The sequence below is a fragment of the Mesoplodon bidens genome (assembly GCF_964165515.1).
Source record: "Mesoplodon bidens genome assembly, chromosome: 15".
In the NCBI taxonomy this organism is placed as follows: Eukaryota; Metazoa; Chordata; class Mammalia; order Artiodactyla; family Ziphiidae; genus Mesoplodon; species Mesoplodon bidens.
This window is the reverse complement of record NC_138171.1, coordinates 25,731,298-25,754,944: the sequence shown is the minus strand read 5'-3', so window position 1 is coordinate 25,754,944 and position 23,647 is coordinate 25,731,298. Positions and strand designations below refer to the sequence as shown.

Sequence of the window (23,647 nt, the reverse complement as noted above, 5' to 3'; positions counted from 1 at the left end):
CACAAGAGAAGAAAAATACCTACCAAAACAAACCCAAAACAATTAAGAAAATGGTCATAGAAATATACATATCGATAATTACCTTAAATGTGTATGGATTAAATGCTCCAACCAAAAGACACAGGCTTGCTGAATGGATACAAACACAAAACCCATATATATGCTATCTACAAGACACCCACTTCAGACCTAGGGACACATAAAGACTGAAAGTGAGGGGATGGAAAAAGATATTCCATGCAAATGGAAATCAAAAGAAATCTGGAGTAGCTATACTCATATCAGAGAAAATAGACTTTTAAATAAAGAAAGAGACAAGGAAGGACACTACATAATGATCAAGGGATCCATCCAAGAAGAAGATATAACAATTATAAATATATATGCACCCACATAGGAGCACCTCAATCCATAAGGCAACTGCTAACACCTATAAAAGAGGAAATTGACAGTAACACAGTAATAGTGGGGGACTTTAATACTTCACTTATACCAATAGAGAGATCATCCAAAATGAAAATAAATAAGTAAACAGAAGCTTTAAATGACACAGTAGACCAGATAGATTTAATTGATGTTTACAGGACATTCCATCCAAAAACAGCAGATTACACTTTCTTCTTAAGTGTACACGGAACGTTCTCCAAGATAGATGACATCTTGGCTCACAAATCAAACCTCAGTAAATTTAAGAAAATTGAAATCATATCAAGCATCTTTTCTGACCACAACACTATTAGATTAGAAATGAATTACAGGGGGAAAAAAGTAAAAATCACAAACACGCGGAGGGTAAACAATACATTACTAAATACCCAAGAGATCACTGAAGAAATCAAAGAGGAAATCACAAAATAACTAGAGACAAATGACAATGAAAACACGATCCAAAACCTATGGGATGCAGCAAATCAGTTCTAAGAGGGAAGTTTATAGCTATACAAGCCTACCTCAAGAAACAAGAAAAATCTCAAATAAACCATCTAAGCTTACACCTAAAGAAACTAGAGAAAGAAGAACAAACAAAACCCAAAGTTAGCAGAAGGAAAGAAATCATAAAGATCAGAGCAGAAATAAATGAAGTAGAAACAAAGAAAACAATAGCAAAGATCAATAAAAGTAAAAGCTGGTTCTTTGAGAAGATAAACAAAATTGATAAACCACTAGCCTGATGCATCAAGAAAAAGAGGGAGAGAACTCTAATCAATAAAATGAGAAATGAAAAAGGAGCAGTTACAACAGACACCGCAGAAATACAAAGCATCCTAAGAGACTACTACAAGCAACTCTATGCCAATAAAATGGACAACCTGGACGAAATGGACAAATTCTTAAAAAGGTATAACCTTCCAAGACTGAACCAGGAAGAAACAGAAAATATGAACAGACCAATCACAAGTAATGAAATTGAAACTGTGACTAAAAAACTTCCAGCAAACAAAAGTCCAGGATCAGATGGCTTCACAGGTGAATTGTATCAAACATATAGAGAAGAGCTAACATCCATCCTTCTCAAACTCTTCCAAAAAATTGAGGAGGAAGGAACACTCCCAAACTCATTGTATGAGGCCACCATCACCCTGATACCAAAAGCAGACAAAGATACTACGAAAAAAGAAAATTACAGACCAATATCACTGATGAATATAGATGCAAAAATTCTCAACAAAATACTAGCACACAGAATCCAACAACAACACATTAAAAGGATCATACACCATGATCAAGTGGGATTTATCCCAGGTATGCAAGGATTCTTCAATATATGCAAATCAATCAATGTGATACACCATATTAACAAATTGAAGAAGAAAAACCATATGAGCATCTCAATAGATGCAGAAGAAGCTTTTGACAAAATTCAGCACCCACTTATGATAAAAACTCTCCAGAAAGTGGGCATAGAGGGAACCTACCTCAACATAATATACAAGAAACACACAGCAAACATCATTCTCAGTGGTGAAAAACTGAAAGCATTTCCTCTAAGATCAGGAACAAGAAAGCAGTGTCCACTCACCACTATTATTCAACATAGTATTGGAAGTCCTAGCCTTGGCAATCAGAGAAGGAAAAGAAAGAAAAGGAATACGAATTGGAAAAGAAGAAGTAAGACTCTCACTCTTTGCAGATGACATGATACTATACATAGAGAATCCTAAAAATGCCACCAGAAACCTACTAGAGCTAATCAATGAATTTGGTGAAGTTGCAGGATACAAAATTAATGCACAGAAATCTCTTGCATTCCTATACATTAATGACGAAAAATCTGAAAGAGAAGTTATGGAAACACTCCCATTTACCACTGCAACAAAAAGAATAAAATACCTAGGAATAAACCTACCTAGGGAGATAAAAGACCTGTATGCAGAAAACTATAAGACACTGATGAAAGAAATTAAAGATGATACCAACAGATGGAGAGATATACCATGTTCTTGGATTAGAAGTATCAATACTGTGAAAATGACTATACTATCCAAAGCAATCTACAGATTCAGTGTAATCCCTATCAAACTACCAATGGCTTTTTTTATGGATCTAGAACAAAAAATCTTAAAATGTGTATGGAGACGCAAAAGTCCCCAAATAGCCAAAGCAGTCTTGTGGGAAAAAAACGGAGGTGGAGGAATCAGACTCCCTGGCTTCAGACTATACTACAAAGCTACAGTAATCAAGACAATATGGTACTGGCACAGAAACATAGATCAGTGGAACAAGATAGAAAGCCCAGAGCTAAACCCAAGCACCTATGGTCAACTAATCTATAGCAAAGGAGGTAAGGATATACAATGGAGAAAAGACAGTCTCTTCAATACGTGGTGCTTGGAAAACTGGACTGTTACATGTAAAAGAATGCAACTAGAACACTCCCTAACACCATACACAAAAATAAACTGAAAATGGATTAGAGACCTAAATGTAAGACTGGACACTATAAAACTCTTAGAGGAAAACATAGGAAGAACACTCTTTGACATAAATCTCAGCAAGACCTTTTTTGATCCACCTCCTAGAGTAATGGAAATAAAAACAAAAATAAACAAATGGGACCTAATGAAACTTCAAAGCTTTTGCACAGCAAAGGAAACCATAAACATGACGTAAAGACAATCCTCAGAATCGGAGAAAATATTTGCAAACGAATCAACAGACAAAGGATTAATCTCCAAAATATATAAACAGCTCATGCAGCTCACTATTAAAAAAACAAACAACCCAATCCAAAAATGGGCAGAAGACCTCAACGTCAATAGATATTTCTCCAAAGAACACATACAGATGGCCAAGAAGCACATGAAAAGCTACTCAACATCACTAATTATTAGAGAAATGCAAATGTAAACTACAGTGAGGTATCACCTCACACCAGTTAGAATGGGCATCATCAGAAAATCTACAAACAGCAAATGCTGGAGAGGGTGTGGAGAAAAGGGAACCCTCTTGCACTGTTGGTGGGAATGTAAATTGATACAGCCACTATGGTGAACAGTATGGAGGTTCCTGAAAAAACTAAAAATAGAATTACCATATGATCCAGCAATCCCACTACTGGGCATATACCCAGAGAAAACCATAATTCAAAAAGACACATGCACCCCAATGTTCATTGCAACACTATTTACAATACCCAGGTCATGGAAGCAAGCTAAATGCCCATCGACAGATGAATGGATAAAGAAGTTGTGGTACATATATACAATGGAATATTCCTCAGCCATAAAAAGGAACGAAATTGGGTCATTTGTTGAGATGTGGATGGATCTAGAGGCTGTCATACAGAGTGAAGTAAGTCAGAAAGAGAAAAATATCGTATATTAACGCATATATGTGGAACCTAGAAAAATGGTACAGATGAACCGGTTTTCAGGACAGAAATTGAGACACAGATCTAGAGAAGAAACGTATAGACACCAAGGGGGGAAAGCCACGGGTGGTGGTGGTGGTGGTGTGATGAATTGGGCCATTGGGATTGACGTGTACACACTGGTGTGTATAAAATTGATGACTAATAAGAACCTGCTGTATAAAAAAAATTTTTTTCCCAATTGATTTATGAATGTGGAATGGACAAGTTTGTTTTTTCAATCCCTATTGTATATGGTAAAGCATTATTTTTGTTTTAGTTGGGCTCTGTCTTCAAGGTCCTTTGTAAAATATTTCCTGTTAATTTCTTTTCTTGAGTCCTTATCCCTCAGTTTTTGTTGAATAATAAATTATCTGTCATTGTAAACAATGATTCCTGGCCATCTCTGCATAGGAAGCCTGGGTGTTGTTAGAAACTTCGATGCGTTGTCAGGTTTGTGGCAGAGCTACAAGGATGGGAAATGCTCATCCTTAAGCATGTCCTATGTCCATAATCAGTTTAACCAGCCTTATAAGCCTGCAAGTGCAATAGTAATTTTGAGGTTCTTTCCACTATGTTTAACAGATTAAAATAGTCAATTTTGGAAATGCTTCTTATATGACAGTTACACATTTAGAACATTTACCTATTCTTGGCAGTGTTTAAAGAGAAATTGTGGTCAAGAAAATCTTTTTCCTGATTTTTCCCTTGGTTCTGATCCCAACTTTAGGGGCACCATTCAAACTCTACCCTTCATGCTTTTTGTCCTTATGTGCTGCCTGGGAAGCCCATCTAGCCTTCCCAGTAAAGTACTTAATGGTCTGTAGAGACATCCCTGGCCTTTATGAGTAACTCATGCTTTTACTTCTTTATTTTCTTTGTATTTTGTACACATTTAAATGTATCTGTCTTTCCTGTATCTCAGGGCCCTATCTTCTTTATCTCTTTGCCAAAGTGTGGCACAGGTCAGTCAGTAGCATGGGATCTAGAACACCTCAGAATTCAGCTACAAATGGTTGGAAACAATCCAATTCATCAGTAGAGAATTGTTTAAATAATCTGTGGTACATCCCCACAGTGGACTATCATGCATTTGTTGGGTTTTTTTATTAGTTTTTATTGGAGTATAGTTGATTTACAATGTTGTGTTAGTTTCTGCTGTTCGGCAAAGTGAATCAGTTATATATATACATATATCCACTCTTTTTTAGATTCTTTTCCCATATAGGTCATAACAGAGTACTGAGTAGAGTTCCCTGTGCTATACAGTAAGTTCTTTTTAGATCTCTCTTTTATATATCATAGTATGTATATGTCAATTCCAATTTCCCAATTTATCCCTTACCTCCATCATGCATTTGTTAAAAAGAAAAAAAAAAAGGTTGTGGAATTAAGAATTTCAGGACATACTGTAAAATTATAAAACAAAAGAAACAAAAAACCAAGGAGTAGTATAGTTTGTATGTGGTATGGATCAGTTGCCTGTTGGTCTGTTGCTATAAGAAACCATGCTAAAACTTAGTGGCCTAAAACAATAATATTGGGGGTTTTTTGGGTTATGAATCTACGAGTCGGGAATTTCTCCTGCTCTTGCTTTTGCTCATTGATTCATATGTCTGCAAGCAGTTAACTACAGATTAGACTCATTAGGTTAGGATCTTACATGTTTGGGGATCCGCTGGCCTTAGCTGGTACAACTCATCTCTGCTCCATGTGGTCTCATCCTCCAACAGACTAGTCTGGGTTTGCTTTCATGGCAGGGTTAGCGTTCCGAGACAGATGTAGAACCAGGACTGTTACACTTCCATCACATTATATTGGCCAGAGCAAGTCAGGGGGCCTGGCCAGATTGAGGGGAGTAAGGGAATAGATCTCATTTCCTGAGGCATTGCAGAAGGCATGGTGCCATTCTTAGGGATGCTCAGTTTAATGTAATTACGCTTTCTATAAATGGGGGTGGGATAAGAATTTATTTTTGCATTTGCTCATTTGTACAGAGAAAGAATGGGTGGATACACAAGAAACAGATTTAAATGGTTACGTATGAGGTGGAGTATGTAGGTATAGAAGCAGGGAGTATTTCTTTTTATATAATATATTGATTTTTGAACCATATAAATGTATATTTATAATACATACAAAAAGAGAATTATCTACCTAGCCTCTGCCCCCCAAAATAGTTCTCTTTAAACCATCACGATGATTTCTAAGTTAGGAATATGATTTGTTTTAAAGAATTGGTAATGGCTTTCTTGGACACCCTGTTTGGAATGATCAGTATTTCTGTACTGTGCATCTGAAAGATCTATACTCAGCTTATTTTCCTCAGAGATGATAATCCGGAGCACTTGACCATATCTTCTTCTACCCAGAGTCTGGGTTTTCCCCAGTTTCTAAGCTTTCAGTTGGTATATAATTCAGTGTTCTGCAGTTGGTCTGCTCTTGAGGTTTTCATTCTGCCAAGTGCTGACTGCTAAAACACATCTCACTGATAAGCCCTCCTTGGGCCTTTGGCACCCTTGCTGTAAAGGCAGGTGGTCTGAAGAAAGGCTCCCCCTAGGTTGTTGCACACTATACACAACACATAACAGGGTGAGACAACTGTTAGTTCCTTCCTTCTTTTCTCGCCCCACCCTCCAGAAAGCTGGGCCCCAGATGGAAGAGCTGGAAACGTGTCAACTGTTCTCTGAAGGGCATTGAGAAAACACTGTCAAGAAGAAAAAGGCAAACACAATAGCTAATTAGTTCACTAATCAGACGGGATGACCGTCCATTTTACAAAGAAAGTGTCCTGGACAGAGACGGGGAGGGCTGGCAGAGTGTGCTCACATGGCTCTCAAAGCACTACACATTTTTGTCAGGGGATTTGTAACTTGGGGGCATTGCTGCCCTGATTGATTTTATATATTCATTATATCTCTCCCAAAATGTGACCACTGCAAGCGAAGGCATAAAAATAATATTTGGGGATGTTTTCCTCTTGAGAAAGTGCCCTTGAATGTGCCAACATGCGCCTTGTTGCCAGTGTCATGAACCCTTTTTTATGTATTGTGTTTATAACTATGATCTCAGTGAAGGAAAACTTTGATTGAACATTCTCATTTGAACCTTTGGTTTCCATTTCTTGTACTTTACATTGAATTCAGCAGTTATTGGAGAATAAACACAGGGTACTTAAAGGAAAAGCTTGGAATTACTGAGAGGAACATAGCTCAATTTAAAGGTGATTATGGTAGCCCTGGCCCTATTATTAACAAAGTAGGTAACAAGTTCCCTTTAATGGGAAAAAATAACTTTTTGAAGATATTAGAACATTACTCTTCATTATCAAGTCTTCTTCATATTAGCTCAGACCTAGTTCTAACATCAAGTTTAATCTACCTAATCTGACTTTCTGGGCTTTGTTGCCGTCGAGTGTTATCAAACCGCTGCTTATTATTAATTGTTCTCATAGATGAAGTAGCCTAAGTAGCCTGTGCTTAGCTTAGGGTCAACTCTACTTTTCTTTGTTTTGGACAATATACATCATAAATGACATGCCTGGTATCAGAGATGTTGACTCCACTTCATTTTTCTTACTTAGAAGAGTTGATACGTATAAACATGTATTTCATCATTCATAGTAATTTATAATCAACTGACTGATTGTATTTCCATGGCATGCAGTGGATGCTTACTTGTCTGGACAGTCCCACATTAGCTTTTTTTCCCCCTACTACTTCAGTTAATTTGTAAGAAGTCAAAAAGAATGCCATTGAGGTAAGCTGAATTTATAACCTGGTTTCTTCCTTTCTCAGCCACTATCCTCACTGTTAACTCTCATGTCACGTCATCCCTTGACCTTACTGCCTTGTCTTAGATTCCTAGGATTGCCTTAACAAAGTACTATATACTGTGTGGCTTAAAACAACACTATTCTCTCCCAGTTCAAGAGGCCAGAAATCCAAAATCAAGGTATCAGCAGGGTTGATTCCTTCTTGGCCTCAGAGGAAGAATCTATTCTATACCTGTCGCCTAGCGACAGGTGTTTGCCTTGGCTTGTAGATGGCAACATTCCAATCTCTGCCTCCACTGTCACGTGCGTTCTTTCTGTGGGACTATGTCTGTCTTCACATAGTAGACTTCCCTCTGTGTGAGTGTCTCTGTCTTTTCTCCTTTTCTTATAAGGACGTCATTCATACTGGATTTAGGAAATACCCAGGTAATCCAGGGTGATCTCCTCCCCTCAGGATCCTTAACTTAATTATATCTTCAAGGACATTTTTTTCCAAATAAGGAAACATTCACAGTTCAAGGAATTAAGAGGTAGACATATTTTGGGGGGCCTAATTCAGCCTATTATACTAAGTAAGCATCTTCTTCACTTCTCAGTCCTCTAGGTAAATATGTTGGTATTTCAGATTGTTGTGACTATTTTTCTTTTATAGAAAATTCTGATTTCCATTCCTTTTATTCTCTACAGTTGGTGCTGACAAAAGGGTGCCAGCAATGCCTGGATCGCCTGTGGAAGTGAAGATACAGTCAAGATCCTCACCTCCCACCATGCCACCCCTCCCACCAATAAATCCTGGAGGACCTAGGCCAGTGTCATTCACTCCTACAGCATGTGAGACCTCTGAATTACTTGGGTTTGTGGTTCACAGTGACATTTGGATCTAAATGATTGCCATTAAGCCCTCTATATATACTACTCAACATTTTCAAAATGGCTGTTAACACACACACATGTATCTTGGTTGTTTCTTTTCTAAGTTGCTTTTTCCTTCTGAGAATAGTACATAGCTGATTTAGGTATTTGGAAATGTAGTAGTCTAAATATTTTGTTTTCATACTTTTTGGCTTGTAAGTATCTATTTTAATTTCTTTGGCTCTAAAATAATGAATTTAAATTATTATATTGATGAATAGGATTCAAAGTAAGTTTCATAAAATGATTGAACTACTCCAGGACTGTCTTAGTAAGGCTTTTTACAAAAAAAAAAATTGCTTATTTTATTAGTTTACTAGGGCTGCTGTAACAAAATACCAAAGACTAGGTGGCTTAAAGAACAGAAATTAACTTTTTCACAGTTCTGGAGGTTAGAAGTCCAAGATCCAGATGTCAGCAACTTTGGTCTCTTCGGAAGCCTCTTTCCTTGTCTTATAGATAGCTGCCTTCTTGCTCTGTCCTCTCATAGCCTTTCCTTGTGCATGTGCATCCTTGGTGCTTCCTCCTTTTCTTAGAAGTACAACAGTTATATTGTACTAGGACCTAGGCAGATGACCTCATTTAACCTTTAAGGGCCCTATCTCCAAATATAGTCACATTCTGGGGTACTGGGGGTCAGAACTTCAACATAGGAGTCTGGGAGGGGGATACAATTTAGTCCATAACAATTATATTAGACAATAAATAAAAGTTGTTCAGCCTAACTAGTCACCAAGGAAATGCAAACTAAAACCCAATGTAGTACCACATACACCCACAAGAATGTTCAGAATGAAAATGAATATCAAGTTTTGGTGAGTATGTGTGGAGCAACTTAAACAATCATACATTGTTTCTGGGAAAAATTTTTGGTAGTATCTACTAAAGCTGAATTTCCCCAAACCCTGTAACTCTGCAAATTTAGTCCTAAAACCTCAATTTAAAAAAGAAGGTTTAATTATTTATTTTCCCAAAACATTTGAAATTGAGTAACTGGCAGCTGTAACAATTTGAGCCAAAGTTTATGAAATGAAGTTTGATACCCTTTTTTCTTAAATTGTATTTTTTATCTCAAAGTTAAACAGTCTTAGATAAAGATAGATACTATCTTGAAGTGAAACAGATTTAAACCCAGGCTATCATTCAATTTCAAGATATAGACAGTAGGGGTGTGTGTGTGTGGTGTGTGTGGTGTGTGTGGGGTGTGTGTGTGTGTGTGTGTGTGTGTGTGTGGTCAACCCTTTTGGCGCCCATATTTGCCTATTTAGGGATGAATATGTTTTATTTCAGAAAATGTGATCATACACTTTCACTGAAGAAATTGTAAAACAGCCCGTGTAAGTGTCAGGGTGGCAAAAAGCATAGTAATGTATTATTTTTACAGGTTGCTTCAAAAGAGGGCAGCTCTCCAATGGCAATGGACCTTTCTGTGAACACAAAGAAATGGTACACCATTGCAGCTGATTTTCTGTATTGCTGAGGTTGAGTGTTGAGCCTTCCTTTCCAGTAGCTCTAGCGTCCTTTATTGGAAGACACAGTAGAGACACCCTCTTTTTCTCAGCCTGTTAACCTTTTATGCAGTGAGCCATACACATACAGTATACACAGTTCATAACAGCTTAGCTAATTATGATATACACAGATGTGTGTTTAATCAAGAAGTAGACAGTCTTTCAAGGCAGTATAAATACAGAAAGAAATAAGTATAATCTGGTAAGTAAAATATTGGAAGCATGTACATGGGCAGCACAGAGCAAAGTTATTAAATCTAGTAGGAGCAGCAGAGTCTGTCAGATAATGCTTCTTCATACAGGTGATATGTTCTTAGACTTAGTTTTACTTTCTTAAATTTTCAAGCCTGGATATGATTAAATGAAAAATCTGTTGACACTTAGGCACTAGGTAATTTTACTCCATTCATCAGGGAAGAAGGAGCTTTTCCTCCAAGAACATAGCTCTAGAGTTGTGTTCCAAATTAAAACTACAAGAAATGACTGTTAAGAACAATGGGCAGGGACTTCCCTGGTGCTGTAGTGGTTAACAATCCACCTGCCAATGCAGGGGACAGAGGTTCAATCCCTGGTCCTGGAAGATCCCACATGCCACGGAGCAACTAAGCCCGTGCGCCACAACTACTGAGCCTGCGCACTTAGAGCCTGTGCTCTGCAACAAGAGAAGCCACCTCAATGAGAAGCCTGCACACCACAACAAAGAGTAGCCCCAGCTTGGCGCAGCTAGAGAAAGCCCACACGCAGCAACAAAGACCCAACGCAGAGAAAAATAAAAATAAATACATAAATTTATTAAAAAAGATAAAATAACAACAGGCAAATAGGAAAACCGTAATTAATCACATGTATTATAATTTGAGCAGAAATATAGAATGGAAGTGTCCCATGTGGTATCTAGAAAATTCTATATTGAATGGCCAAGAATTTGGCACTGTCAAGGCAGAGAAAAACTGATTTTGATGGACATGAATATTCTGAGTGGTCAAAGAGATATATATCTCATTGCAGGAATAGGTCACTAAACCTATAGCCTAGAAAAAAACATTTCTCACATTAACACAACTCTCTGCTTTCTGATTATCTTGTTCAAATGCTATATATATATTTTTAATATAAATTGATTTTTTAATTTATTTTTGGCTGCATTGGGTCTTTGTTGCTGCGTGCGGGCTTTCTCTAGTTGTGGCGGGCAGGGGCTACTCTTCATTGCAGTGCGTGGGCTTCTCATTGCAGTGGCTTCTCTTATTGTGGAGCATAGGCTCTAGGTGCTCGGGCTTCAGTAGTTGTGGCATGCGGCCTCAGTAGTTGTGGCTCGTGGGCTCTAGAGCACAGGCTCAGTAGTTGTGGCGCACAGGCTTAGTTGCTCTGTGGCATGTGGGATCTTCCCAGACCAGGGCTTAAACCCATGTCCCCTGCATTGGCAGGCGGATTCTTAATCACTGTGCCACCAGGGAAGCCCCCAGATGCTATATTTAAATTGACTGCTTAGATTCTTTGGGAACCTGAGGTTGGGTAGGAGTTGTGACATAAGAGACGGCCATTAGTGTCCAGTCATTGGAAATACATATTCTACCAGACTCCTCTCATGCAGCCCATTGCAAGAAGTCTTAAAAACTACCCATCCCTCCCCTTGGCACCTGTAGAATTTAGATGTCCCTTCTCTTTGCTCTTGTAGCACTCATACTCTTCTAACACTTTATGTTATTCTGTTACCATTTTTTACCTGGCAACCTGTCTCACTATAAAGCAACATTGTTGAGGGCTGAAAACGTGTCTTGTGTACTCTTTTAACATGTGATTTACAAAATTCAAATGAATAAATGAAGGCAAATGCAAACAAAGAAGAAATGAACAGAGATCCTTATGTTTTGCACTTAAACCAAGTCTTTCTTTTAGTGAGCAACGGCATCAACCATTCTCCTCCCACCCTGAATGGTGCCCCATCACCACCACAGAGATTCAGCAATGGTCCTGCCTCTTCCACGTCATCTGCACTTACAAATCAACAGTTGCCAGCCACTTGTGGTGCCCGGCAGCTCAGCAAGTTGAAACGTTTCCTCACCACTCTGCAACAGTTTGGCAATGACATCTCACCTGAGATTGGGGAGAAGGTGCGGACTCTTGTTCTAGCACTGGTGGTAAGTACATCACTGTCGACCGCTGCTTGAGTATATGGCTCAGAACTGAAGCCAGCAGAGAGGTTGTACATACTTCTCCTCATTCCCTAACTTGTAGCAGTGTGGCAGATTCTACAGTCTAGATTAGTTTAACTTGTATAATAATGTTGAATCATGGATTTCAGTTGTGGATAATGTTTATCAAAGAAACAGAAGCAAAATCTATAACGTTTACCGTATTGTTTCTTATGGTATCAATTGAATTCCGATGAACAACTTTGAATTTCTCTTAAAAGTGAGTTTCAGCAGGCCCACTGAGGTACAACTAAGTTTTGTTCCTTAATATATTCAGTGCCTGGTGCATTGTTTCTAAACCAGAGAAAAAAGACAAATGGTTTAATTTTCAAGATAATAAGTTGTGAAATTACAAGTTTTGTGGTCTAAAAAAATAGTATCAAAGGGATTACATTCTTCAGCTCCTCATGCAAATACAATTTCTTTAGGATTTTCAAGGAACAAAGTTCTTTTTCCATACCGAGTGGCGAATCCATGATATAAGGTAGTGATCTTCTTATATTGACAGCTGGGAGGGGTTTGACTCTTAGTGTATATAAGGGACGAGCTTCCAGTTCTTAAGGTTTGTAAATTGAATTCCTCAAGATGTACCTCAACTAAAAGCACACTGTGCTCCTGCATGTTACTCTCTGTATGTGATAAAGATGAATCACAGTACTAAACTTTTACCAGGCAGTTGTCAAAGTGTAAGTCTGGACCCCTAGGATTTCTCGAGACCCTTTTTGGAAGTCCAGGAGGTCAAAAACATTTTCATAATAATACTAAAATGTTACTTGCCTTTTGACTCTTATTCTCTCATGACTGTATTGTGGAATTTTCTAGAGGCTGCATGACATAGGATGTTGAAACAGGTTAAATGCAGAAGCAGATTAGGAGAATCCAGCTCTCTTTTCTTAAGCTAGATAGCAGAGAGATTTGCAAAACTGTACAAACAGTGCCGTTCTCCTTACTACATTTTTTAACCATTTTTTAAAATTGAAGGATAGTTCATTTACAATGTTGTGTTAGTTTCAGGTGTACCGCAAAGTGATTCAGTTATATTCTTTCTCAGATTCTTTTCCATTATAGGTTATTACAAGGTACTGAATCTAGTTCCCTGTGCTATAGAGCAGGCAGGTCCTTGCTGTGTATCTATTTTATACATAGTAGTGTGTACCTGTTAATCCCAAATTCCTAATTTATTCCTTCCCCACTTTCCCTTTTGGTAACCATAGTTTGTTTTCTATGCCCGTGAGTTATTTCTGTTTTGTAAACCAATTCATTTATATCATTTTTTTAGGGTCAACATTTAAGTGATAATTGGAATTCCCTGGCAGTCCAGTGGTTAGGACTCTGTGCTTTCACTGCTGTGGGCCATGGTTCAATCCCTGGTTGGTGAACTAAGATTCTGCAAGCTGCGCCACACAGCCAAAAAAAAAAAAAATTTCACTGATATCATATGCCATTTGTCTTTCTCTGCCTGACTTACTTCACTTAGTATGATAATCTCTTTCTAGATGCATCTATGTTGCTGCAAATGGCATCATTTCATTCTTTTTTATGATTTAGTAATATTCCATTGTGTATATGCTGCATCTTCTTTATCCATTCATCTGTCAATGGACATTTAGGTTGTTTCCATGTCTTGGCTCTTGTAAATACTGCTGCTGTGAACATAGGTGTGCATGTATCTTTTCAAATTATAGCTTTGCCCAGATATATGCTCAGCAGCATATGACAACTCTATTTTTAGTTTTTTGAGCAAACTCCATACTTTTCTCCATAGTGGCTGCACCAATTTACATTCCCACCAACAGTGGGAATGTCAAAGAAAAAGGAGGTTTCCTTTTTCTCCATACCCTCTCCAGCATTTATTATTTGGAGACTTCTTAATGATGGCCATTCTGACCAGCGTGAGATGGTACCTCATTGTAATTTTGATTTGCATTTCTCTAGTAATTATCAGTGTTGAGCATCTTTTCATGTGCCTGTTGGCCATGTGTATATCTTCTTTGGAGAAACGTCTATTTTGGTCTTCTGCCTACTTTTTTTTTAATTGGGTTGTTTGTTTTTTTGATATTAAGCTATATGAGCTGTTTGTATATTTTGGAGATTAATCTCTTGTCAGTTGCATTGTTTGCAAGTGTTTTCTCCCAGCCTGTAGATTGTCTTTTCATTTTGTATATGGATTCCTTTGCTGGGCAAAAGCTTTTAAGTTTAATTAGATCCCATTTGTTGACTTATTTTTTTATTTCCTTACTCTAAGAGATGGATCCAAAAAAATATTGCTGTGATTTACGTCAAAGAGTGTTCTGCCTATGTTTTCCTCTAGGAGTTTTACAGTATCCAGTCTTATATTTAGGTCTTTAATCCATTTTGGGTTTATTTTTCTGTATGGTGTTAGAGAATGTTCTAATTTCATTCTTTTACATGTAGCTGTCCAGTTTTCCCAGCACCACTTATTGAAGAGACTGTCTTTTCTGCGTTGTATATTCTTGCCTCCTTTGTTGTAGATTAATTGAGCATAAGTGCATGGGTTTATTTCTGGGCTTTCTATCCTTTTCCATTGATCTGTGTGTCTGTTTTTGTGCCAGTACCATACTTTTTTGATCACTGTAGCTTTGTAGTAGAGTCAAGTTAGGGTGTGTGATTCCTCTAGCAGTGTTTTTTCTCAAGATTGTTTTGGCTATTCGGGGTGTTTTGTGTTTCCACACAAATTAAAAATTTTTTTGTTCCAGTTCTGTGAAAAATGCCATTGGTGATTTGATAGGGATTGCATTGAATCTGTAGATTTCCTTGGGTAGTATGGTCATTTCAACAATATTCATTCTTCTAATCCAAAACAAGGTATATCTTTGCATCAGTTTGTGTCATCTTCAGTTTCTATCATCAGTGTCTTATAGTTTTGGGGTACAGGTATTTTCCCTCCTTAGGTACATTTATTCCTAGGTATTTTATTCTTTTTGATGCAGTGTTAAATGGGATTGTTTGCTTAATTTCTCTTTCTGATATTTTGTTGTTAGTGTATAGAAATGCAACAGATTTCTATGTATTAATTTTGTATCTTGCAACTTTATTGACTTCATTGATGAGCTCTAGTATTTTTCTGGTAGCATCCTTAGGATTTTCTGTATGTAGCAAAATGTCATCTGCAAACAGTGACAGTTTTGCTTTTACTTTTCCAGATTGGATTCCTTTTATTTTTTTTCTTCTCTGATTGCTGTGGCTGGGACTTCCAAAACTATGTTGAATAAAAATGGCAAGAGTGGGAATCCTTGTCTTGTTCCTGATCTTAGAGGAAATGCTTTCAGCTTTTCACCCTTGAGTATGCTGTTAGGTGTCGGTTTGTCATATATGGCCTTTATTATGCTAAGTAGGTTCTCTCTTTGCCCACTTTCTGAAGAGTTTTTTTTATCATAAATGGGTGTTGAATTTTATCAGAAGCTTTTTCTGCGTCTGTTGAGATGATCATATAGTTTTCATTCTTCAGTTTGTTAATGGGTGTATAACATTAATTTGTGGTGATCATGGTGTATAATCCTTTTAATGTATTGTTGGATTCTGTTTGCTAGTATTTTGTTGAGGATTTTTGCATCTGTGTTCATCAGTGGTATTGGCCTGTAATTTTCTCTTTTTTTTGTAATATCTTTATCAGGGTGATTGTGACCTCATAGAATGAGTTCGGAAGTGTTCCTCCCTCTGCCATTTATTGGAATAGTTTCAGAAGGATAGGTATTAACTCTTCTTTAAATGTTTGGTATAATTCACCTGTGAAGCCATCTGGTCTTGGACTTTTGTTTGTTGGGAGTTTTTAAGTTGCTTATTTAATTTCTTTTTTTAAAAATTTTATTTATTTTTGGCTGTGTTGGGTCTTTGTTGCTGCGTGCGGGCTTTCGCTAGTTGTGGCAAGTGGGGGCTACTCTTTGTTGCGGTGCACGGGCTTCTCATTGCGGTGGCTTCCCTTGTGGAGCACGGTCCCTAGAGCATGCGGGCTTCAGTAGTTGTGGCTCACAGGCTCTAGAGTGCAAACTCTGTAGTTGTGGCTCACTGGCTTAGTTGCTCTGCGACATGTGGGATCTTACCGGACCAGGGATCGAGCCCATGTCCCCTGCATTGGCAGGCAGATTTTTAACCACTGCGCCACTGGGGAGATCCCAGGTTGCTTATTTAATTTCATTACTGGTAATTGGCCTTTTCATATTTTCTGTTTCATCCTGGTTCAGTCTCGGCAGATTGTACATTTCTAAGAATTTGTCCATTTCTTCTAGGTTGTCCATTTTATTGGTATATAGCTGCTCCTAGTAGTCTCTTAACATCCTTTGTGTTTCAGTGGTGTCAGTTGTAACTTCTCCTTTTCTGATTTTATCGATTTGGTCCCTCTCCCTTTTTTTTCTTGATGATGTTTATCAATTTTGGTTATCTTTTCAGAGAACCAGTTTTTAGTTTCATTGATGTTTTCTTTTTTTAGTCTCTACTTCATTTATTTCTGCTGTGATCTTTATGATTTCTTTCCTTCTACTAACTTTGGGTTTTGTTTGTTCTTCTCTAGTTGCTTTAGGTATAAGTTTAGGTTGTTCATTTGAGATTTTTCATGTTTCCTGAGGTAAGCTAGTATCACTATAAACTTCCCTCTTAGAACTGCTTTTGCTGTGTCCCATGGGTTTTGGATTGTTGTGTTCTCGTTTTCATTTGTCTCTAGGCATTTTTTAATTTCCTCTTTGATTTCTTCAGTGATCCATTGGTTGTTCAGTAGCATGTTGTTTAGCCTCCAAGTGTTTGTGTTTTAAAAGATGCTTGATATGATTTCAGTTTTCTTAAATTTACCAATTTCTTGCCCATCGTGTGATCTGTCCTGGAGAATGTGCCATTTACATGTGAAAAGAATTTGTATCCTGCTGCTTTCAGATGGAATGCCCTATAAATATCAGTTAAGTCCATCTGGCCTAATGTGTCATTTAAGGCCTGTTTTTCCTTACTGATTTTCTGTCTGGATGATCTGTCCATTGATGTAAATGGGGTATTAAAGTTCCCCACTATTATTGTGTTACTATCAGTTTCTCCTTTTATGTCTGTTAACATTTGCCTTATAAATTGAGGTACTCCTATGTTGTGTGCATATGTATTTACAATTGTTCTATCTTCTTCTTGGATTGATCCTTTGATGATTATGTTTGTTTGTTTGGTTTTTTTTGGCCACGCTCCTTAGCTTGTGGGATCTTAGTTCCTCGACCAAGGATTGAACCCAGGACCTCGGCAGTGAGAGCACAGAGTCCTAATTACTAGACCACTAGGGAATTCCCAGTCATAGCCTTTTTCTTTCTTTTTCTAAATTTTTTATATATTTATTTGTTTATTTATTTGGTTGCACCAGTTCTTAGTTGCAGCAGGTGTGTTCCTTAGTTGCGGCTTGGTGGCTTCTTAGTTGTGGCATGCAAACTCTTCATTGCGGCATGCATGTGGGATCTAGTTCCCTGACGAGGGATCGAACCCAGGCCTCCTGCATTGTGAGCACGGAGTCTTCCACTGCAACACCAGGGAAGTCCCCACAGTCTTTATTTTAAAGTCTCTCTTGTCTGATATGAGTATTGCTACTCCAACTTTCTTTTGATTTCCATTTGCATGGAATACCTCTTCCTATCTCCTCACTTTCAGTCTGTATTTGTCTCGAAATCTGAAGTGAGTCTCTTGTAGGCAGCATATATATATGGGTCCTGTTTTTGTATCCATTCAGCAGTCTGTCTTTTGGTTGGAGCACTTAGTCCATTTACATTTAGAGTAATTATTGTTATGCATGTACGTATTGCCATTTTGTTAATTGTTTTGGATTTGGTTTTGTAGGTCTATTTTTCACCTTTCTTCTTTTGTTCTCTTCTGTGATTTGATGACTATCTTTAGTGTTGTGTTTGCATTCCTATTTCTTTTTTGTATGTATATTTCTTATAGATTTTGTAGAGCAGCCTGTATATATAGGTTTTTGTAGAGCAGGTTTTTGTATAGCAGCCTATATATATATATACATGCTTGTGTTAAGTTGCTGATCTCTTACTTTCAAATGGGTTTTAGATACCCTGCATTTGTACTCTGCTCCCCTCAAGATTATTGTTTTTGATATTATATTTTACATCTAATTGTTCTGTGTGTTCCTTTTCTTTTTAAAAATTTATTTTATTTATTTATTTTTGGCTGCATTGGCTCTTTGTTACTGCGCGTGGGCTTTCTCTACTTGTGGTGAGCAGGGCTTACTCGTAGTCACAGTGCGCGGTCTCCTCATTGTGGTGGCTTCTCTTGTTGCGGAGCACAGGCTCTAGGCGTGCGGCTTCAGTAGTTGTGGCACACGGCTCAGTAGTTGTCGCTTGCGGGCTCTAGAGCGCAGGCTCAGTAGTTGTGGCGCATGGGTTTAGTTGCTCTGTGGCCTGTGGGATCATCCGGACCAGGGCTTGAACCCATGTTCCCTGCTTTGGCAGGCAGATTCTTAACTACTGTGTCACCAGGGAAGTCCATTTTGTGTGTTTCTTAACTGCTTATTGTGGATACAGAAATTTTACTACTTTTATCTTTTAACTACCTCCCCAGTAGCTTTGTATATGGATGAGTTCCTACCTTTATTTTATATTTGCCTTTACCAGTAGGCTTTTCCATTTCATAATTTTCTTGTTTCTAATTGTGGCCTTTTCTTTTCTGCCTAGAGAAGTTCCCTTAGCATTTGTCATAAAGCTGGTTTAGAGTGCTGAATCCTTTTAGCTTTTGCTTGTCTGTTAAGCTTTTGATTTCTCCACCAAATCTGAATGAGAGCCTTGCTGGGTAGAGTATTCTTGGTTGTAGGTTTTTCTCTTTCATCACTTTAAGTGTATTGTGCCAATCCCTTCTGGTCTGGAGAGTTTCTGCTGAAAAAAATCAGCTGATAGCCTTATTAGGAGTTCCTTTGTGTGTTATTTGTTGCTTTTCCCTTATTGCTTTTAATATTCTCTCTTTATCTTTAATTTTTGTCATTTCGATTACAGTGTGTCTTGGTGTGTTTCTCTGCAGGTTAGTCTTGTATGGCAGGGATCCCCAACCCCTGGGCCATGGACCAGTAGCAGTCCGTGGCCTGTTAGGAGCTGGGCCGCACAGCAGGAGGTGAGTGGCGGGAGAGTGAGCTAAGCTTCATCTGCCACTCCCCATCGCTCGCATTAATGCCTGAACCATCCCATCCCCCACCCCACCCCCTGTGGAAAAATTATCTTCCATGAAACCAGTCCATGGTGCCCAAAAGGTTGGGGACTGCTGCTGTATGGGACTCTGTACCTCCTGGACTTGGGTGACTATTTCCTTTCCCAGGTTAGGGAAGTCATCAGCTATTATCTCTTCACACATTTTCTCGGGCCCTTTCTCTCTTTCTCTACTCCTTCTGGGTCCCCTATAATGCAAACATTAGTGCGCTTGATGTTGTTCCAGAGGTCTCTTACACTGTCTTCATTTCTTTTCATTCTTTTTTCTCTTTGATGGCAGTGATGTCCACTATTCTGTGTTTCAGCTCACTGATCCATAATCCTGCCTCGTTTAGTCTACTGTTGATTCCTTCTAGTGTATTTTTCATTTCCGTCATTATATTCTTCACTTCTGTTTGGTTGTTCTTTATATTTTCTAATTCTTTGTTAAAATTGCTAGTTTATTGCTCTCTGCATCCATTTTCCTCCCACGTCCTGTGATCATCTTTATGATCATTACTCAACTCTTTCTCGAGTAGATTGCCTATCTCCTCATCACTGGTTCTTCTTCTGGGGTTTTATCTTGTTCCTTTGTCTGAAACATTCCTCTGTCACCGCCTTTTTTTTTTAATGTTTATTTATTTGGCTGCACCAGGTCTTAGTTGCAGCACATGGGATCTTCATTGCCATGTGCGGGATCTTTTACTTGCAGCAAGCATGCAGGATCTTTTTTTTTTTAGTTGCGGCATGCGGGGTCTTTAGTTGTGGCATGCAAACTCTCAGTTGCAGCATGTGAGATCTAGTTCTGTGACGAGGGATCGAACCCTGGCCCCCTGCATCCAGAGCATGGAGTCTTAGCCACTGGACCACCAGGGAAGTCCCCGCCTCATTTTGTCTAAATTGCTATTTGTATTTTTATGTATGTGATAGGTTAGTTATGTTTCTCAGCCTTAGAGGAGTGGTCCTCTGTAGGAAATGTCCTATGTGTCCCAGCAATGCACTCCCCTCTCATCACCCAAGGGCCACAGGCCAACTGGTCCCAGGGTAGTGTCTCACCTGCATTTGCAGAGTTGCAGCAAAAATCTGTATCCACCACAAGTGCTTGAAGTTATTGCCTTTTTGAAGAAAAACACACTTCTGGCAGCAAATTGCATGTCTTGTGCAATCTTGCTTAACTTCAATACTGCAGCCAACGCCATGCTGCACCAAGTGTGTATACTACATTTTTGAGATAAGTACAGTTATTTTGAAATGAGTTAATAATAAATATTGTTTAAATTCTCAGCTTTAATTTCAGATATAGTGATTATCAATAGATGTAACCCATATTAATTAGAGGGATTATGAGACTAAAATGCTTATGAACTGCTGCTTTAAAAGATGACTCAGTATTGTACAGAGGAAACCACTTTCATACAAGGCAAAATGCAATAAATGACTTTTTCATCATTTGAGATTCTATCCCTGTTGTTTTGTGTAACTGTAGGTGAGTCATTGTCGTTGCTGTATAATGTTTCATTGTAGGAATATACCACAGTTTGTACTTTTTGATGGACATTTGAGTTGTTTATATGTTGAGGCAGCATCAGGGTTCCCCCAGTACCAGCCCCATGTCTTGAGATTTGCTAGAATTGTCCGGATTTGGCGTATACTTGTGTGCTCACAGCTAAGATTTTTTTTTTTTTTTTTTTTGGCTGCATCAGGTCTTAGTTGCGGCCCATAGGATCTTTGTTGAGGCATGCGGGATCTTTCGTTACAGCGTGCAGGCTCTTCATTGTGGTGCACAGGCTTCTCTTTAGTTGTGGCATGCAGGTTTTCTCTTCTCTAGTTGTGGCGCGCAGCTTCCAGAGCGCCTGAGCTCTGTACTTTGTGGCACACGGGTTCTAGATGAGGCGCACGGGCTCAGTAGTTGTGGTGCTTGGGCTTAGTTGTCCTGCAGCATGTGGGATCTTAGTTCCCTGACGAGAGATCAAACCTGCGTCCCCTGCATTGCAAGGCGGATTCTTTACCACTGGACCACCAGGGAAGTCCCTAAGATTTAATACACAGGAATAATAAGCATACACAGCTGGATCAGAAAGGTGAGAAACACAGTTGGGATCTGGGGGAATCCATATATAGGCTTCCTTTTTCTCCTGTATGAACGGTCACACAGAGTTCACTCTTCTCCCAGCAGTGAAAATACAGCAACTTATGTGTGATGTTTCTGCCCAGGGAACCACATTAAACCCTCAATGCCCAAGGTTTTTCCTGGGGTCTGGGCACATAAGCACTTTTGGCGTAGCACCTAGGAAACTCCAGACTCATGGAAGGAAAAGTGGTGTTTAGCATCAATCAGAGTTTGTAAAAATAGTACCCCCATCCATTAGGGAAACTTTTTGTTTGTTTGTTTGGGGTGGGAGTGGGGTCCCTGTATTGGTCAATTTTGAAAGCATTATGGAAAAGTCTTTCTGGCTCTAGACTAATAAAAGTGGCCTTAAATGTCAAAATGAGTTTGAGCATAATTGGAAGCAAAGTAGCCATCAGAATGTTATGCCAATTGCAGCAGCAAATTACTTTAAGTAGAGTCTGCTTAATTTCAAGAGTAAAAGAAAAAAATGACAGTTCATTTGCATGCGTGCATGCGCGTGCACACACACACAGACACACACACACAGAAAGTGAATTGTTTTCTAGCTATGTAGGAATATGTAGCTGTAGCCAATCATCTCTGTTAAATGGCTGTGCTTGGGGTAATGTTGCTTTTTTTTTCCCAAATTTTTGAAATTGTGTCATCATGAGGAGGTGGTAAAATACATATAGCACAAAATTTACCATCTTAACCATTTTTAAGTGTACAATTCGGTGGTATTAAGTATATTCATTGTTGTGCAACTATCACCACCGTCCACCTTCAGAACACTTTTCATCTTTCAAAACTGTAACTCTGTGCCATTAAACAGTAATTTCCCATTTCCTTCTTTCCCCGGCTTCTGCCAGCCACCATTCTACTTGACTACTCCATAGTATTTGTCTTTTTGTAGCTGACTCATTTCACTTAGCGTAATGTTGGCAAGGTTCATCCACGTTGTAGCATGTGTTACAGTTTTTTACCCTGCAAGCAGGCTTTCCTAAGGTTAGCAGTTGTAGACCAGCTGTGTTAACTCTTTTCTGTACAGGGGCCATTACAAATAATGAGCATTTTTATTTATGGTACATGTGTGCAAGCACTGCACTGAACAATGGAATTGTGATTTCATAGGGTATACATGTATATAAATTTAGTAAATAAGGTCAAATGGTTTTCCCAAGTTTTATACCAATTTATAATCTCACATACTGAGATTTTCATTCAGATCAGCGTCTTAGTCCTTTTAGGCTCTTAAAATAGAATACCGGGCTTCCCTGGTGGCGCAGTGGTTGAGAGTCTGCCTGCTGATGCAGGGGACGCAGGTTCATGCCCGGGTCCGGGAAGATCCCACATGCCGCGGAGCGGCTAGGCCCGTGAGCCATGGCCGCTGAGCCTGCGTGTCCGGAGCCTGTGCTCCACAACGGGAGAGGCCACAACGGTGAGAAGCCCGCGTACAAAAAAAAAAAAAAAAAAAAGAATACCATAGACTAGGTGGTTTATAAAGAACCAATATTCATCTCTCATAGTTCTGAAGGTTGGTAAGTCCAAGATCAGGGTGTCAGCAGATTTGGTGTCTCATGAGAGCCCACTTCCTGGTTCATAGATGGCCATCTTCTCACTGTTTCCTCACAGGGCGGAATGGGCAAGAGAGCTCCTTGGTGTCTTTTTTATAACGGCACTAATACCGTTCACTAGGGCTCTGTCCTCATGACCTAGCCACCTCCAAAAGGCCTCACTTCCAAATATCAACACATTGGAAATGAGGTTTCAACATAGGAATTTTGAGGGCTTACAAAAACATATAGTCTAGGGCTTCCCTTGTGGCTTAGTGGTTGAGGGTCCCCCTGCCGATGCAGGGGACACGGGTTCATGACCCGGTCCGGGAGGATCCCACATGCTGTGGAGTGGCTGGGCCAGTGAGGCATGGCCGCTGAGCCTGCACGTCCAGAGCCTGTTCTCCACAACGGGAGAGGCCACAATAGTGAGAGGCCTGTGTACCGCAAAACAAAACAAAAAAAAACATATAGTCTATAGCAATTGATATTGAAACTATAAATATATTTGTTTACAGTAGAAGGTGAGGAATGTTTGTTAAATTTAATATCCAATCATTGTTAGAAAACAAACAGCA

At 38.9% G+C, this 23,647-nt stretch overlaps 1 protein-coding gene across 4 annotated transcripts in view; it reads left to right on the top strand.

Moving 5' to 3' along the window:
* CBFA2T2 (CBFA2/RUNX1 partner transcriptional co-repressor 2) overlaps positions 1 to 23,647 on the top strand; it is a 180,764-nt gene that overhangs the window by 121,316 nt on the left and 35,801 nt on the right. For all 4 annotated transcript variants that reach the window (XM_081256964.1, XM_081256965.1, XM_081256963.1 and 1 more), the window contains exons 2-3: positions 8,313 to 8,456; positions 11,945 to 12,186. In XM_081256964.1, coding sequence (XP_081113090.1) covers positions 8,339 to 8,456; positions 11,945 to 12,186 — 360 coding nt within the window. In that variant the 5' untranslated portion in view covers positions 8,313 to 8,338. The remainder of the gene's footprint in view (positions 1 to 8,312; positions 8,457 to 11,944; positions 12,187 to 23,647) is intronic.